Below are 17,469 nucleotides of genomic sequence, written 5' to 3' on the forward strand. Positions count from 1 at the left end.
ATTTCAGTGGCTTTTAAAAAGTGAACTAAAATCTTTGCCTGAATTCCAGACTCCACGAGATCAATAAAACACAGCGGGAGAAACGCACCCTAATTCCAACAATTCTCCACTTCCATTCCCACGGGATTCCAGCACTCCCCCCTCACCTCACTGGCTGTGTCTGAGCAGGATCCCAGCGCAGCCTGGATCGGGATAATGGCACGGCTGCAAACGGGAACGTGGCTCCTTCCAGGAGCCAGCCAGGAAGAGCCTTGTTTCCTTCTGCCCCCAGACCTCACAGGAAAGCGTTAAAAAAGGCCAGAAGTGACACAAAGGCAGCGACCCCCACACAATGTATGGGATATTCAGCACTCACAAGAGGCAGGGAGTGCTTAGATCATGAACAAGGAGATAATTCACAGCATTCCCATCCTGAGAATTTAGGGAAAAAAAAATCTTTGGGAAAGCACCAAAAAAACCACCTGGAACAGGATATTTTACTCCAGCGTTTTATCCCAAAGGATCTCTGATCTCAAGGTACTGACTAGGATTTCTACAGCAGGAAAAACCTTGGAAAAAACAGAGATCCTTCCCAAAGTTGTCAGGGTCTCCTGCTCTGATGGTACATCTTGACAGATGTTCTCCTCTCCTGCAGTCAGAAAATCTGTGTCAATAAAGCAGAATATTCCCAGTTGCAGGCAAAAGGGAAAGCTGTGCTGCTGGAGCAGCAAATGGTCCAGGAAAAGGACACCTCACATAGCAAAATTTTTTTTTCTCGTGTATCCATGTGCATGGAAATGAACCGGAAAACAAAGCCAGGAGCCTGCTGAGAGCAAGGTTTCCATTTCCACCGAAAAACCCTCCTGTGCCCCCAGCATTCCCCATCTCCGTTTCCATGTGCCCAGCACGGTGCAGGGAACACACCCAAACGCCTCTTTGCTCATAGTTTACACCACATTGTAACAACAACGTTACCCCAGCCCTTATCTCCCCTCTGGGAACTCTCAGCGCTCTGCCACTTCACACAACTGCTCTGGACACAGCTCAGTGAGAGAGGCAAGGCACAACTCTCTTGTAAATCCTGCAATTCCAGTAAACAACTAAAACTCCGAGCTTTTTTTTTTTAAAAAAAAAAACCCCAAAACCTCTCTTAAAGAACACCCAAATCCTGGCATTTAAGAACATCCCCAACCTCTGTCCCTCGGCAGGGGTGACAGATGCCCCAAAACACAACCCCGTGGCTCATACATACTAATTCGGGCTGCTTTTCTTTGCACAGCGGCAGCATCGTGGTGGCCCCAGCGTCAGACAGAAGTCAGGGAATTCGAAAAGATTCATAACCAGCTGGAAAACTCACATCCTTTTGCTTCTAAACCCATAAAAAAACACACCAGAAGGCAAAGAAAAGGTCAAGCGTATTTTCTGTGCGGAGCAGAGGAATCGCGGCTGCTGATGCTCCCCGGGAACTGGATGGCTTTTAGGGAACACTGTGTCTTCCACTGATATCCTGCCTTGAAAAAGCACTTGTCCCAACACATCCTGATGAAAGAGGGCCATTCAAGAGGGGAAACAACCAGCTGAGGCTCGGCTAATCGTTTCCCTCCTCCAGACTTGTTTGTTTGTTTGCTTCCCCCCACCTCGTGCTCCAGAGGCTGCTGTATCAGCACCCACACATCCCCTGGCTGCGGGATATTCCCTGGGAGGGACAGGACAAGAGGAAAAGCATCCTATGGACTGATGCCTGTTCATTCCTTTACAGTTAAAGCAATGCTTTAATATAGATACAGGAAATTCAATTGGTCCTTTCCTCACTGTACAGCTCCCTGGTTGGATTTTCAGAGGCATTCCTGAGTTGCTGAGCTCCTGCTGGACAAGGAGTCTCTCAGGTGGTCGGTGTTTGTGTGTTAGGGGCTGGCTGGCACTGAATTCCTTCAAGATTTGTTCCTTACAAACCCCAATTCTTTCTGCAGGCACACACCATAAGGCCACGCTGGTCCCACCAGCCTGACCAAGGGGAGAAGGAGCTCTCTGTGCATTTCTCAGCCAGTTTTCACCCAGTTTGACTGGCACACACCACAGAAACCACTCAATCCCTGCGTGCTCTTCCAGGAATCCTGACCAGCACAACTTCTCTACAAGGAGCCGCTTCAGGCTCCCAAATAAACACAGAGCCCACGTTTTGTCACAGCCCCAGGGCCCTGATGCTCCAATACAGCTGCAGACCAGTTCTCCTCCCACTCCCTGACCTCAGCTTACCAAACACAGGAAATTATCACCCTAAGAGAGGGAAAAAAACAACACTTCCATCACCTGGGAAATGCCAGGAGAGTCAGGAGGAGGGTACCGACAGTGACAGTCCCTTCTGCCCCCAGAGGCTGGCAAGGAGAGGGTGCTCATGGCCACAGCCCTGCTGAGAGCCGGCTCCAGAGGCTGTTGCTCCATCCGTTGGCTCCATCCGTTGGCTCCGTGCTGCTCAATTTGAAAAGGAAATATTTCTTCCCCCTTGGGAAAGCTCCAGAGGAGCGTGGCTGCAACACACATCAACCCCATTTCGAGTCGCTGAAGAACACAATAGGCAGCGCCTTCTCTGCGGTACAAACTGCCACCCCCCGGGGCCGGGAATGCCAGTAAGCAATCCCTTTAAAAACACTGGATTTTGGGAAAAGAGAGAGCTGCTCATGCTCCTGGACAGCCAGATGCCAGCCCCACAAGAGTTTTCCCCAGGAGGTTTGCAATGCCATCGTGGCTCCAGCTGTGAGGTGTCCCAGGAGGAATCCTTGCATGCCTCGGGAGCTTGAGTTTCATGTTTTAAATGGGGAATCTCACATAAGCCATAATCATCTTGCAGGACACAAGACAACACTCTCTTAACACATCTTATAGTTACAGAACTCCTCTCAAAATAAAGATCCACAGACAGAGCCAGGAGAGAGAAAACCACTTTTCCTGGGAAGACCCAGGCAAGCCTGAGGTGAGTGAGCAGCCTCCTGCAACCAGGTCTGTCTTTAAGGAAGGAAAAAAAAAACCAAACCCCCACAAGAAAAGGAGTATTCACTTCTCTCAAAATTGGTCATGATTGTATAAAGGCAAACATGGCAATGCCTCCCAGTTCCTTGAGTTTCATGGCATCTTCTACTCAAAACATTTCCAAGCTGATAAGGTGAGGCCTCCTGAGCACCACAGAATGGAACACACTTCCCTTTTCTATAGCCCTGTTGATAAGGATGAAGAGAACTGATTTTTCCCCCCTTTTTCTTCCCCCCTTTGCTGTTTGGTCTGGAACAAGCTCAGCCACCTCAAGGCAACTGAGAAAGAACACAAAACAGCCCTGCAGAGGGGCAGAGTCAGCCCTGCTGATGCTCCCATAGCCCAGCCAGACCCTCAGTATTCCAGAAGGTGGATTTTAGGTGAGCAGAGGGGACTGGCATTGTCCCACAGCCACACCATAACAGCAACACAACCCAAGCTGGGAAGGAGCACATCAAACAGCAAGGAAGATACAAGGAGAGAAACAGGAAGAGCTGAGAGCAGCTGTGTGGCTCCTGCTCCCCAAAAAAGCCAAAGGTTAATGCAGAGGCACTGCTTGCTTTGGCCTGACAGAGGCACATCTGATAACACTTCCTGACCACCAGAGGGGCCTTCGAAAGGGGCAACACAAACCAGCACCGGGAAAAAGGGACTTCAAAGCTGCTCCTTCCCATGGCACTGCACAGCCCCAGGAACAGCCCCAGGAACAGCCCCAGGGACTCCAGCAGCAGCAGCAAGTCCCTTCTCCTGCTCTTAATGAAGTGTGTCCAACACTTTGCTCCATGTCACACAACGATTAGAGGGAATCACCTGGACAAATACAGGTGGGAATATCAGCACAGCCATCCCAGCTCAGCCCCACACAGAGCAGGGCTGCCATCGGAGCAGTGAGCTCCCCATGGAGCAGCACCTGGAAAAGCCCAGTTCCAACACGTGCAATGATGGTTTAGAAAAAAAGTGCTATTGCATATGTGTAGGATTTGGGACGTGCTGAAAAACTGAGCTGTGGTCAGGACTGCAGGGGCCCAAAACACCTGGCAAGGTCAGAGAGATCTGCTCAGGACCACTTGGACTGAGGTGTTTTTACTACCAGAAATGCAAGGCAGGAAAGCTCTTCCCATACCTGTGACTTCCACACCCAAAGTCATCATTCCCAGACCTCCTGAGCTGAAAACAAGTCACCCCCAGAAGAAAAGCAAAACATGGGCTGGAGGTTCACAAGGAGAATATCTCCCCTTCCTCGGACACAACCAGGGCATCTTTGTGCTGCCAGGCAGCAGCTCCAGGTGTGAGAGGGGTTTGTAAAGCCTCCCTGCAGGAGCTACCATCTCTCCCATCTATTTTGAAGGAAGTGAGATGTTGGGGAGACAGAGAAACTCAACAGGCTTTGCTGTTCTCAGCAGAACAGGGACCAAGGGGAGTGTGAATGTGCATTGTTGGGCTCGGAGGCGTGGGGATCGTGGGCCACATCCCAGCAGGAATGCTGAGAGGGCTGCAGACACTGCAGGCCATTCAACACAAACGCTCCTCTGGAACAAAGGGCAAAAAGAGAAAAATGAAATCAATCATGAAGCCCACAGAAGCCAATTTCCCAACAGAAATAGACTGCTGATGATGTCCCTCCAGCCACTCCTGGGATGCACCGGCCTGAAGCAGAGATCAGCACGGATCCACACGGAGCTGAACCAGCTCAGCTCTGAGTATCCCACCCTGGGGGCAACCTCAGGATCCAGGCTGTGCCTGCAGACAACCCTTGAGCAGCTGGAATAAACCCTCCAAGAGAAGGGGCAGGAAGAGGAAAACAAACAAATTATCAGGATCATTCTCCACTCCAGCAGACTTGCGCAAAGTAAGTTGACAGAACTGCCCCCAAACAGCCAGGATTGAGAAAATTCTAGGAATCCCTAGTACTTGGATGGTGAAAAGCCAAATAAAATAAGAGATTGTTTCACAAGGAAAAAATAAATCCTTTCTGCTCATCCCATTAATTGCAGGGTTCAAAAAGGCATGAGGCTGATTCTGGCATCACCCAGCTACACCATGGGCTTGGAACTCGGTCTGAATCCTGAGGAGCATTTCTGAGATTCCCACTGAAACACGATGTCACTTTGGTGACAGTTGCTGCCTCAGGAGGCCAGGCCAGATCCTCTCCAAACCTCAGCCTGCACGAGCTGCTAGGAAAAGGAGTATTAACCCTACACAACCTCCCAGTACTGGTGTCCCCAGTGCATGCCCTGGACTGTCCCCAGCCCGCTGTGGTAAACCCAGGGCCACCCACCCTGCCGTGGGGGCTGGCAGAGCTGCTCCACACAGCAGCTCACGCTCACCTGGACTCATGGACTTGGGGGACAAGGTTTGGGAAAGCAGCAGCTGGCCCAGGGGAAGAGCAGAGGCACACACAGAGCACCAGCAAAAGCATGGATTTCCCTGGTGCTCTGAGGAAAGCCAGCTATTCCCAAAACACTGGCTCCCTGTGTTTTCCTGCAAGTCACTGTTCTGGATGTTGCCATGTTCCTGTCATTCCTGTTCCATGACCACAGGTAAGGGGTGAGCCAGGCCACAACCCCTGGAGTTGTCCCAGAGCAGTGCCCAGGCTGAAGGAGAGTGGGAAGATGCCCACCATGGAGGGGCCACACCAGAGGCAGAGCCTCCACCCACACTCCTGGCAGGAGCTGATCCTGCTCCTGTCCTCCTCCCCAGCCGAGCTGTCAGCACATGGGCCCATCCTTCTGCATTCCTCCTGTCAGCCCATTGTTTTAATCCTTGGAACTATTTTATTAAGTCACCCCACTTCACCCACTCAGCAGTGTCTCCCAGAGAAACAAGTGGAAACTCTCCAATGGCGCCACTGGAAAAGAAAAGGAAGGTGAATAACAGTTTGAAGGATTAAGGGAGCAGCTTCCAAGCGGTGCGAGCGAAGGTCAGCCAGGACACAGACAATGGCATCGGAAGCATGGCTGGGAATCTTGGTGGCACAGCAACCCGAAAACCAGCCGAGCTGCTGGGTTTCAGAATGGCTCCAAAAAAGGCAGTGGAGACCAGGGAGTACTTGACACATTGGTAATGTGGAAAAACAAAATAAAATAAATCCAGGCGGATCACGCGGGCTAAGAGGAGAGGGAGGAAAGTTCTGGCTCAGCCCTGACACCTCGAGTGTTTAACTAAACTGCAGCCTGCCTTCCCAGCCCCCTGAGGGTATACAGCCAGCATTCCCAAAATCAGGAGAGTGCCAGGCAGGGGCAAAGCTCACTCACAATGGAGAAGTGGTGGTAAAAAACTCAGCTTCATCCTTCTTTCCCCCTTCCACTCCAAAGCCACCTTTTCCAAGCAGGATGGTGCTGCAGAGGGAAGCAGACAGCTGCAGTTCAGGATGTTTTGCAGGGCTGGGAGGGAGATGCCAAGCCATGGGCAGCAGTCTCCACTGGGATGCAAGCGTTGGACACGGTTGGATGTGACCATTTGGATGGCAGACAGAACAAACAAGGAACCTGGCAGCTTTTTGGGAGATCTGAACAGGACATTTTGTCCCATTCCCTGTATTTCTGGCTGACTTGGTTCCTGATATGAAGGTTTCCTTCACGAGCAGTTCTTGCAGCAAGGATTTCTTCAAGCAACTAAAATCTTCAGAGAGGGAAGACAAGTCCTGCAAAGGAGAGTCCTGATCCCAGACAAACATAAACAAATGGTGGATGTGCTGTGTACCCTAATCTGTTTGAATCTGGGCTTGTTTTTGGCTTATTTTTGTGCAGTGGTGAAGGGATTCTGCATCAAGGATTTAAATGCTGCAAAAGGCATGTGTAAATGTTTGGGAAAAGACTCAGTGCTCTTGGGAAATAATTTCACAAGAAGTAAAAGCAGGCCTAGGAAGGTGTTCTGTCCATTCCCCATTCCAAAAACATCTTAGGAGCACTTGCCAGGCAGATCACAGCTCTGATTTCTATGAGAAATCCCTGACTCACAGATCTTGGCAGACAATTATCAAAGATTAAGATATTTCAAATCAAGAGGCATTTGAAACCAAAATATTGTTCTGACCCAGCTCTAACACCTAAATAAACAGTGACCACACTGGCCTTTTACAGGAACAAGTGCTCAGTGCACAGCCAGTACCTCTGATAATAGGGCCTCATGGTTTGGGTTCTGCCAAACTGCTGAGGTTTCATGGAAGGAAAAAAAAACCCAAAAAGATTTAGATATAATTCCAAAAGAGTCTGATCATCACATCTTCAAATTGGCAGCTCTCCTGCTGTTGCTCTACCTACATCCAAGTAAACTCATGTTGCTCAACTTCAAGTCAGCAACAGTTTCCTGGAAAGGCCAGATCTTAAATAAGTGTCAAATAAATGAACGCTTCCTTAGCTCTGTGGCCTTTGAACATCCACACACAGCCCACCACAAAATGTAAAGGCCTAATTATACCTTCCTGAACTTCCAGGGCCACACCTCCGGGCTGAGAGCTCCCGAGGCCCGGGGGCTGGGCCGGTGCCTCCCCATTGTACGGAGCACGCTAAGGCAGGATGCTGCCACCGGCCAGGATGTGATTCAACGTCCTGTTTTGAACACTTTGTGAAGTCAGCAACTTCTGCCCCGAGATCTCCCACCAGCTCCCTGAGACACAATCAATCTGCAGCCAGCAGGACCTGTCAAGGCTGTAATGAGCTGCTGTCCCCACAAATAAATCCTCAAGGCAGCTGCCCCCGTGTTCCCCCGCCCTGAGCGCCTGCCTGGCACCGTGAACATGGCCATGGGTACAAGGCGTTCATTCAGTGCTGCTCCAGCAAAACATCTCCTAAATCCCTAAAGAAATTGAGGATCAAGGTGTTAAAAGATAATTTTGGTGCACTAAAATATAAAACACATTAAATATACACTAAGTGTATAAAATATATACATATGTGATATAAGATATAATGGTGTCCTGTGGTGTGTGCCAGAGGGATGATCATGGAATTATTTAGGTTGGAAAAGACTTCCAAGATAAAGTCCTGCTGCTCCTGTGGTTCTGCCAAGGCCACCCCTAAAGCAAGTGCCATATCCATGCAGCTTTTCAATTCCTCCAGGGATGAGGACTCCACCACTGCCCTGGGAAGCCTGTTCCAATGCTTGACAACTCTTTCCATGAAGGAATTTTCCCTGATATCGTATCTAAACCTGCTGTTGCTCCGTTAAGAGTTTGTCTGCTCCAACAACTCCTACTGTTGATCACTGATCTGCAAATGTACACGAGCCCAACCCTGAAAACCTCTACTTCCCATAGCTGCTTTTGCCAGCTCTTAAAATTTGGTTTAGAGGTGCCAAACAAGACCAATTCTTTCCATAGCCATCTTCAGGCTTGATCAGAGCCTGGACATAACCAACTTCCAGGCCCTTTCACAGTGGTTCAACATCTATCTCTCTGCAGAAGGTGCCTGAAAACATTCACCCGACCCTGCATTTAGGCTGTGATTGGAAAGCAAATCAATCAAAGCAAAGATTACAGAACAACTGGCTAAACAACCCTATTTATATTTGTAATTAAAACCAGTGATTATCTTGCTGTGTTTGTCAACCACATCTGAGAAACAGCCCACTCTCACAGAGTGATTTGGGTTGTACAACATCTCCTCTGCCTCGGTGTGGCAGAGCCAAGAGTGAGAATCAACTGGATCACACCAAAAACAGAGAACTGCACATCCAGCCCTGTGCCAGAGCAGGCAGCTGGGAAAGAGCTGGGCTCTGCTCTGCCTCCTCCTTGATAGCATCTCCTGGGAGTTTGCTCAGAGCTGGAGCAGCAGGATCTGGGGCTGAGATAAGGCCACAGGCACCGCACGCACGAGGCTCGCGCGGAACTTGATCTCAGAGAACTTAAGGCTGTGCTTAAGTCTAGGCTAACACATCCTCCCATGGGCTTGGCCTAGCCCTGACAGCGGTTTTACAAAGATTTGGGTGAGCTGTGGGTGTGCTGCACCATTAAGGGAAAAAGGGATCAAGCCACAGCATCTCCCTGATGGTTATCCAGGAGCGAAGGTTTGAGCAGACACCGATAACACAGCTCAGACGTGCAGCTTCTGGCTGCACTGAGCCCTACAGGGCTCTCAGATCTCTTATTTTTCCTTCTGCTCTGAGTCTTTACCCTAGGGGAGCAACACAGACTCCTGGCTGCCTGCTGGTAGCAGTATGGATGTTACATTGTTGAAGCTTCCAGAAAATGCTTGGTAACAGAGAAAAAGATGACTTAAAGCAGATTAATGTCCAAGAAAATGCAGATAGCAGAATTATCTTTGAAAGCAAAGATGAACCTAGAGCATGTCCCCTTGGCCTGTGGGTAGAAGCTGTTCCAGGAATAAAGAAAAGCATTTTGGAATGATAGAAACCATAAGGAAGGATGACCAGGGAGCAATAAGATGTGGCTGGGTGCAAAAGAACGATACAGACCTGCTCCTCCAAGAAAACAATCAGATGGCTCATGAAACCAGATCCAACTATGCAACCTCAAATGAAAATCCTGGAATGTTTTGGAATGAACAAAAAGAATTTGACACCAGGCAGATGAATACATTATGTCATAAATGTGTACTAGCTCAGCCATCCTGTATTGATGAAACACAGCTTGAGCTGGCAGCATGTTGGGGACAAGTTTCCAACAATCCTTCCTTTTCCCTCACCCTTAGATCTCCAAGGTCTGCAGAGCCAGGAGCTGGACTGCTGACCCCTGTGCTCAGGGCACATGTGACAAAGCCCAGCTGTCACCAAGGCTAGACCAGGATTGAACAGGCACAAACACCACCACAGGCCATCCTGCAGGGATTTTTCAAAGAAGCAGCACAATGAAGTTGAACAATTCTGCCACCCCCTGGGCACCGGGCAGAGTCTCAGCAGATTAATCCAGAGCAGGGAAGGGGACAGCGGCCAGTGGGAAGGGGACAGGATCGACCCACCAAACAAACAGAAGCTCCATTTATCATCTGGGTTGTGTCTGCACATTTCCTCCAGCTCTTGGCAGTGTTTCCCCCTGAGGACAGCAGAGGCTGTGCGTGAGAGCCATCTGATTCTCGAGGTCTGTCTGGCTATTTAATTACCAGATTCTTATCCTGACAATCGTATACAGAAGAGCAGCCCCAGGAGACTGAAGGACAGAGGAAGCTCATGGGATCTCAGTGTCCAACGTCAGTGCTGCAGCATTTTTCAACAGCCAGGAGAAAAGCATCAGCCTTTAAGCCTGGTCTAAGCCACTGCTGGTGGCTCTGGTCAGTGGTGGATGCACATGCCTGGCTTGCAAAGAGGCCACAGACCAAAGGTGGCCACAAATCCAAGGATCTCACCAGGATTTATTTGTACAGTGAGAACATTTGCATCGAAGAGGATAAAGCTATATTTTCTCTTTCAGCACTGAACTGTGTATCTAAAAGAGGAGGCTGCCATCCTGCTTGGTTACATGTTACTGTTTAATACCACATGGGGAAATGTAAAAGAATTAGGGTTCTGTGTCTGTTCATGGCTTCAGCAGGTTCCTGCTGGGGTCTTGGACAAGAAGCAGAACAAGAAATTCTGAATTTTGATTTGATCAATGCAAAATCCATTCCCCACAAAGTCATCAGCTCTCCAATGGCATTACAGCCAGCCATGAAATGCCCACACACAGGAGAGCACACAGAGCAGACACACAGCACTTCTGTCTGCAACCCATGTGTGTGCAGACAGGACAGCCATGGAATTCCAGGCCTCCCAGGCAGGCTGCAGCCAAGAGACACCACCCCAGATCACAGAAGCAAAAAAGCCCAACAATTTCCTTCTCTGTCCACAAGCAGCCCTGCTTTCTGGTCTCTGACTTCACTTGCAGGGCAAACACAGTTCAAGCAGCAGCATGAACGGCTTTGCTTTTCCTGAACCCAAGACAATGAAAGCAGAAAGGAGGTACAAGGAGAAGAAACTGAGAGCTGAACCACTGCTGTGCCTTTACCCTTTTCCCCTGGGCTGTGGTTTACAGGTTAAAGGGTAAGAGCCAGGCTTAGAGTGAGCCATCCACAGCATTACTCAGAGCCCCATTAGCCAGGGCCATGGCACATGAGCTTGTGTCACCACTTTGGATCAGCAAGAGGAGCCTCTCTCTTCTCTGGCAGCCCTTTCTTCCCTTTACATGAGCACAGTGGCTCTGCATAACACCAAGGAGGCAAATTCCTGGTAGTTAATATCCAGGAATAAGTAGAGCTCTCCCCCCCCCACCCTGGGAGCACATCCTCCTTCCTGAGTGGAGCCCCAGCCTCAGGGAGCAGCAGCAGAGTCAGAGATGCTGTGATAACATTAAAGTGCTGTGGCCAGAGCTGACCAGTAATTTTCCAGTGTCTTCCCACCAGGGAAAAAGGATCACAAACTCTCTTTTATTCTTTTAGCTTGCTAAATGCTGATCTCAAAATTGATGAGGAAGACAGCATCCCCAGGTTCAGCTCTCCGCAGACCACGCCATCCCCTCTAGCAAGGCACAGGCTGGGGGATCTCTTTGGGATCAGGACTGGGATGCTTGGCAGACAATCGGCAACAGTGGAAACGTTGTTAAGAGCCCAAAAGCTCTGCTTACCTCACATTTAGTCTGCGCTCTTCATCACTGCCGACCTCCGCCTGAGGGAAGAGAAGGATACAAGGGAGTTACATGCTGGTTGTTTCCACATTCCACCTTTAAATAAAATCCCTGCACCAACAGGGTGTGAGGGGCTGTTTTCCGAGGGGTTTTTCTTCCCGGGACCAGGGATAAATGAGACTCCCTAGTCCTGTGTGCCACCAGCACCCGGCGCCGGGTGACAAAGGGGCTCACGGGGATTTTAAAGCTATTAGGTCCTAATCCTGCAAGCTGGTCCTGGAGCGCAGAGCGCCTTGAAGAGCGGCAACCCCGACGTCACCGGCGCGCACACCTCGCTCCCACTGCGCACACACGTGAGGGCAGCAGCTGGCAGCCACGGCTGGGCACAAATCACTGGGATTCAGGGTGTCCCAAGCACAGGGACACAGCCAAAAGTGCTCCCTGGAATGTCCCAGCTCCAGCACCTGACTTGCAGCTCCAGGGCTTACACCGGCAGGACAAGGAGGCCACCTCCACCTGGATGCTGGCACACGTGTCCCCAGGTTAGGACAATGTATGTCCTCTGCCTGCTGCCTTCCTGGGGAACATGCTGCTTTGGTGGCAGGCATGGATTAAAATGGACACTTCTGCACCAGGCACTGGTGGAAAGTCCCCCTGGAAGCAAATCTGGCTGCTCAGGTGACACTACACTTTATTGACTCTCCTCAAAAGAGAAGTGTGACGTCAGCCTGCTTCCAAAACCAAGCATTTTCACTTTGAGTTGTACTTTCCAGTCATCCCCTTCAACTTCCCTAGTAGCCAGGAGACAAAATTCCTTATTAAAGAAAAGCAGAGTTGGGGCTAATTGCATCCAAAGCTGACAAAAAAAAAAAAGAAACCAAAACAACAGGCTCTAATATACTTCTGCTTTGGTTCTGTGTGAGTACAGAGGAAAAAGGGCTGGGAGCATCCCTTGGAGGGCAAGGTTATGCTGGGGAGAAGATTTGGGCCCAAAAAGCAAAGCAGGGACCTTACAGGAAATCCTCCACAGTCACAGCACACCAGATCCTGACAAAGCTGAAGGGACACAAGCCTTGAAGGAATCAGGTTCCATCAGTGCTGACACTTGGGGAAACATCCCATTATTTCCAACAGCATAGCTCCAAACCCACATCAAATGAGGGTCTCAGTAAGAGTTACTTGTTTCCAGGTGGTTTTGTACAAGTTAAAAACAAGTTAATTGTATCATTTCAAATGTTCAAGATGGGAGCTTTGGAGGGGTGAGGGGACCTGGATTGCTCCCCATCCTCTCAAGCTAGGACTCAGGAGGCTGGAGGGCACAGGAGCTGCTCTGCTGACAATCTGTGAAAAACAAGTAAAGCAAGGGGAGAAAAAAAAATACCCGCAAATGTAACAGCAGAGGCCGGATATTGGAACTGTGGCCATTTGGATGCAGGGAGATGCACAAGGCTGTCCGGACTGACCCAGCAGAGGGTGAGGAGCATACCATGGCTATTTTTAGTCTGTTTACAGTGCAGATCTGGGCTGCAGGCAGGGCCCCAGAGCACCCCGAGTCCCAGTGCCCCCACTGGCAGATCCCCCAGCCCTGGGAAGCTCTGGCAGGTTTGGGACCTTTGCAGGGTCACCCTCCTATTTGTTTGGGGCTGTCTCGTAGCAACAAATGGAGAAAAACTTTCTTCCTTTTTAAACAAACGTGACTGTGAGGATGACAACTCTTGGATGTCATCAGCTGGGGCTCAGAGCAGGGCTGGGCCTGGAGCTGCTGTGGGCTCCTCTCCTGCAGGAGCTGAGCTGTTCCCAAAGCTGAATTTCCCTGTATTTTCTACTAAAAACTGCAGGGAAACCAAAGCAAGGCCATGCCGAGCCCTCCTGCCCTGTCCCGCTTAGAGCTTCCCTTACAGCTGGCAGGGTTTGGGGTGCACCACACACTGTGGGGTGTGGAGCTGGATTTGGGGTGCACCACACACTGTGGGGTGTGGAGCTGTAGCTGCTCATCCCACCATGGCCAGACCCAGCAGCCACTGCCACATCCCTCCCTGGGGACTTGTCCTGAGTGTGGCTGTTCTGAAGGACCACAGCAATGGGAGGTGTGTGGAAGGGAGATGCACAAGCAGTGCAAGTTTGCAAGTGTGTGTGAACCATTCTCTCCTAAGAATTTATGGCAGCATCCATTTAATAAATTCCTTTGGGTTTGTGAGTTAGGAGAGGCCACAGCAGCACAGACACAATTAGCAAGAGCATGTGGTCATAGTTTCCCATTAAAATATCTCCTAGTAATTATTCAGCTAAAAGCCCCAATGAACCCTGATCTTCCTAGCAAGAAAGATCCTAAGAGAACAGGAACAGGCTGGCACTTTTTGATGTTTTTTTTCTTTAAAATAACTTTGCAAAAACAACATGCTGAATCTGGAAATCATAATTTTATGGTATTTCATGCCAGAAGAGACCATTCTAACAGGACTCAATGTCTTCCTCTGGGAGCCACCTCATCACACCTGAGCTGTGGGTGCTGGTAGCAGAAGTGCCCTGCCAGACAACACCTGGCAGCAAATTTGGGGCAGGATTTTTGGGAGGAAAAAGGAGAATTGTATGGTCACCCCACAGAAAATACAATGACTAGCAGCAGCTCTGACACAAAGCAATGCCTAAGACAGATGTACATGGCAAGGCCTGCTTTGACTCCTCTCCCACCTGCACCAGTTAAATCCAGTCTAATTCCACTGCCTGCTCCAGGGTTACAGCTCATTTTCATCTCTCTAGATTGGGTGGCAACTGGGTCTTGTTTAACACTCTGTCTAAACCAGATCCCACAAAATTCCTTCTGAAAACTCCCTCAAAAAGTGCAACTCATATCTCCAAGCTGCTCAACTGGCCCAAACCTGGGTCCCTGCAGCCAGGGACCCCCTGCAGCCCCTGGGGCCAGGGAGAACCTGGGAGCTTTGTGGCTCCCCCCTCCTGCTCCCCCCTCAGACCAGCTAATCGGGGGAGTCACAGGGACCTGACAGGTGACAAATAGGATTGTTTACCTGGCAGGAGTGGGGACAGAGCGAAGCCAAGGACAGTGAACATCAAAGGAAAGAAGTGTTGGGGGGAGAGGGATGCACAGGGAGGATGTGCAGAGAAACACCAGGCCTGTCTTTGAGGGTCACAAAAGAGATGAGATAGGAGGGAAAAAGGCAAGAAGAAAGAGAAACTGGAGGTGCAGCTGTGTTTGGATGGCATGTGGGAGTGGGGGGGGGGAAGATGCAGAAGCCCAAGGCTGGGCAGAGGCAGGAGAGGGCATTTCTGGGGCACAGGAGTGGAGGGAATGTGCAGCAGAGCTGGGACATGCAGAGTGCCAGGCCAGCAGGGCACAGATGGCACCATGGGGCAGGTGAAGTGGCAGGTACAGGTCCTGGAGCAGCAGTGCTGGGTGAAGGAGAGGGCAGCAGCACGGGGGAGGATGTGCGACCGTGAGGAGTGGCACAGGTATGGGGTGGAGCAGGATGTGAGCTGCTCCTGGAGAACTGACAATGGTCACCATGGGGAAGGGCTGGTGTGAGTTCCCTGAGGGGCAGGAGCTGCAGCAGATGTGGGAAAAGACGGTGCCATGGCAGTGACAGAGGGATAACATGGGGAAAAGCAGAGCATCTCTGGAGGAGGAGGTGGTGGCAGCTCTGGGATGCCAAGCTGGGACAAGGTCTAGGGCCAGCACAGCTGCTCCGTGAAGACAGACCCAGCACTCTGCCTAAAGATTTACATGGCAAGAGAGAGGTGAAGCAGGCTGCCCTAGGGTTTAGGGAGTTCAGGCTCCCTGCCAGCTGAGGGAAGGAATGGGGGACAGCCATAAGGGAATGGGGCTGTGTGGGGGGGGATGGCAGGACAGACCCAGGCCTGGCTCAGCCTGGCAGCATCAAAAGGCTGGGGCTGGGCAGCATCAGGGGCTATGAGAAGAAGGGACTGGGATAACTGGGGGCTGTGAGGGGCTGAGCTGGGCCGGGGAGTGGTGGGGGCTGTGAGGCTCAGAGCCATGGGGGCTGCAGTGGGAGGAAGGCTGAGGGTAAGTGGCTATGGGGGACCAGGGGAGTGCAGAGCTGAGAGCCATGAGAGACCAGCGGCAGTGAAGGGCACGAAACCAGGAGACTGAGGGGCTGAGCTGGTGCCAGGGGGCTGTCGGAAGTCAGGCCATGGGGACTGCGAGGGGATGAAGACAGGGGACAAATGACTGAGGAGGGCTAAGGGGCTGTGTGGGGGTGGAGTCAGGGGCAGGAGGGGGAAAGCTGTGAAAGGCCAGAGCCGTGAGACCGGGACCATGGGGGACCTTGGTCTATAGGGGTGATAGAGGCAGAAGCTTTGGGTTACGGGATGCTGGGGGCGAGCTTTAGGGGCCTGTCCCCGAGTGGGGCCTCACCCCGCCCTTTCCCGCTCCCCATCCACCGCCGCCACCCCCGGGGTTCAGTCTCCCCTTCCCTCTCGGTCCCTGCCCATCCCGTCACCGCTCACCTCGCTCGTGCTGGCCGAGGAGGCGGCGCTGGGGGTCGGCGAGCGCTGCAGGGTGACCAGCGCCATGGCTGCAGCTGCGGGGCCGCGGCCGCCTCCCCCTCACGCCGGGAAGGGGCAGGGCCGGGGCGGGGCCTGCGGGGGAAAGGGCGGGGATTGAGAGGGGCGTGGTCTCGATATGTGGGCGTGGTCTGCGTTAGTGGGCGGGGCCTCGCTGCCCATCCCACCCCAAAATCCCGCCCTGTTTCATTCATCATCCCATTCCATACTCAGGGACACCTTTCACTGGCTCGTGTGGCTCCAAGCCCCGTCCAACCTGGCCTGGGACACTTCCAGGGATGGGGCAGGCACAGCTGCTCTGGGAAACCTGTGCCAGGGCCTCCACAGCCTCACAAGGAAGAATTTCTTCCCAATATCCATTATCCCTGCTGTCAGTGTACAGCCATTCCCCCTTGTCCTGTCGCTCTTGGCCCTTGTAAATAGTCACTTTCCATTTTTCCATCAGGCTGCCCTCAGGTGCTGGGAGGCCACAGTTAGGTCCCTCCGAAGCCTTCTCTTTTCCAGGCTGAACAATCCTGATTCCTTCAGCCTCTCTTCCTTCTCAAAAACTGAGCCAGAAGCACTCAATTTTTTGAGATCCCAAATTAATCTTGTGTTCAAGAAGCAACTGGATGTGACCTTAGTACTTAGTACTTAGTACTTTGGTCTATAGTACTACCAAGTAATACCCAGTACTACTTTGCCCTGGCAAGATGGTGATCAAAAGTCAAAGGTTGACCCCAGTGGTCTTTTCTAATCTAAGTGATTCTGCAAATCCAGATGCCAGGAAGTCATAGAATCATTGCTGTTGGAAAAGACCTCCAAGACCATGCCCACTAAACGCATCGCTGTGTCCTGGTCCACCAGTGGTCACCATGGAGACAAGTGGCAGGGATGGCGTTCTGCCACTGATGGTGGTGACCCTGTTTCCCATGACTCTGGGGCTGCCTGCCAGTGGCATCACGTGGGAACTCCACCTCTCTCCCTAGAGCCAGAGCAGACTTTGGCCCTGCTGTCCTGAACACTCAGACCTTGCCCTGCTAGGCAGTAACAACCACTCTGACTCTGAAGCCTCTGGACACGGCAGTGACTGCTCCGGGGACCCCACACTCTGCAGGTAAACTGGTGGAAAATGGGTATTCCCATTATTTTTTGGCAGATCCTCCTCAGGTGGTGCTGCAGGGGCAGCTGGGGCGAGTCCCTGTCCCTGGCGGAGGAGGTGACCCAGGTTCTCGCGGGTTATAAAACCACGGCAGATGGGAAGCAGCTCCCGCTGCGCCATTCCGGTGACTCATCCCTCCATCCTGGCAAATGTCAGTCCCTCTGTTATCGCAGCAGAGATGCTGGACTTCACCTTGTCCAAGAAAACCCATGGGCTGGAATTTATTCCT

General features: G+C 51.4%; 1 protein-coding gene across 4 annotated transcripts in view; it reads right to left on the minus strand.

Moving 5' to 3' along the window:
• Positions 1-17,469, minus strand: part of SSH1 (slingshot protein phosphatase 1) — a 38,669-nt gene that overhangs the window by 17,577 nt on the left and 3,623 nt on the right. Inside the window, exons 5-6 of one of the 4 annotated variants that reach the window (XM_086856066.1) lie at positions 16,043-16,174; positions 11,561-11,601 (exon numbers count right to left, since the gene is read on the minus strand). In XM_086856066.1, the coding sequence (XP_086712192.1) occupies positions 11,561-11,601; positions 16,043-16,108 (107 nt within the window). In that variant the 5' untranslated portion in view covers positions 16,109-16,174. Of the gene's footprint in view, positions 1-146; positions 2,550-11,560; positions 11,602-16,042; positions 16,175-17,469 lie in introns of those variants that run through there. The other 3 variants (XM_023937395.2, XM_086856067.1, XM_023937393.2) reach the window with 3 other exon arrangements.

The sequence above is a fragment of the Cyanistes caeruleus genome, chromosome 18 (assembly GCF_971803275.1).
Source record: "Cyanistes caeruleus chromosome 18, bCyaCae1.hap1.1, whole genome shotgun sequence".
Classification (NCBI taxonomy): domain Eukaryota; kingdom Metazoa; phylum Chordata; class Aves; order Passeriformes; family Paridae; genus Cyanistes; species Cyanistes caeruleus.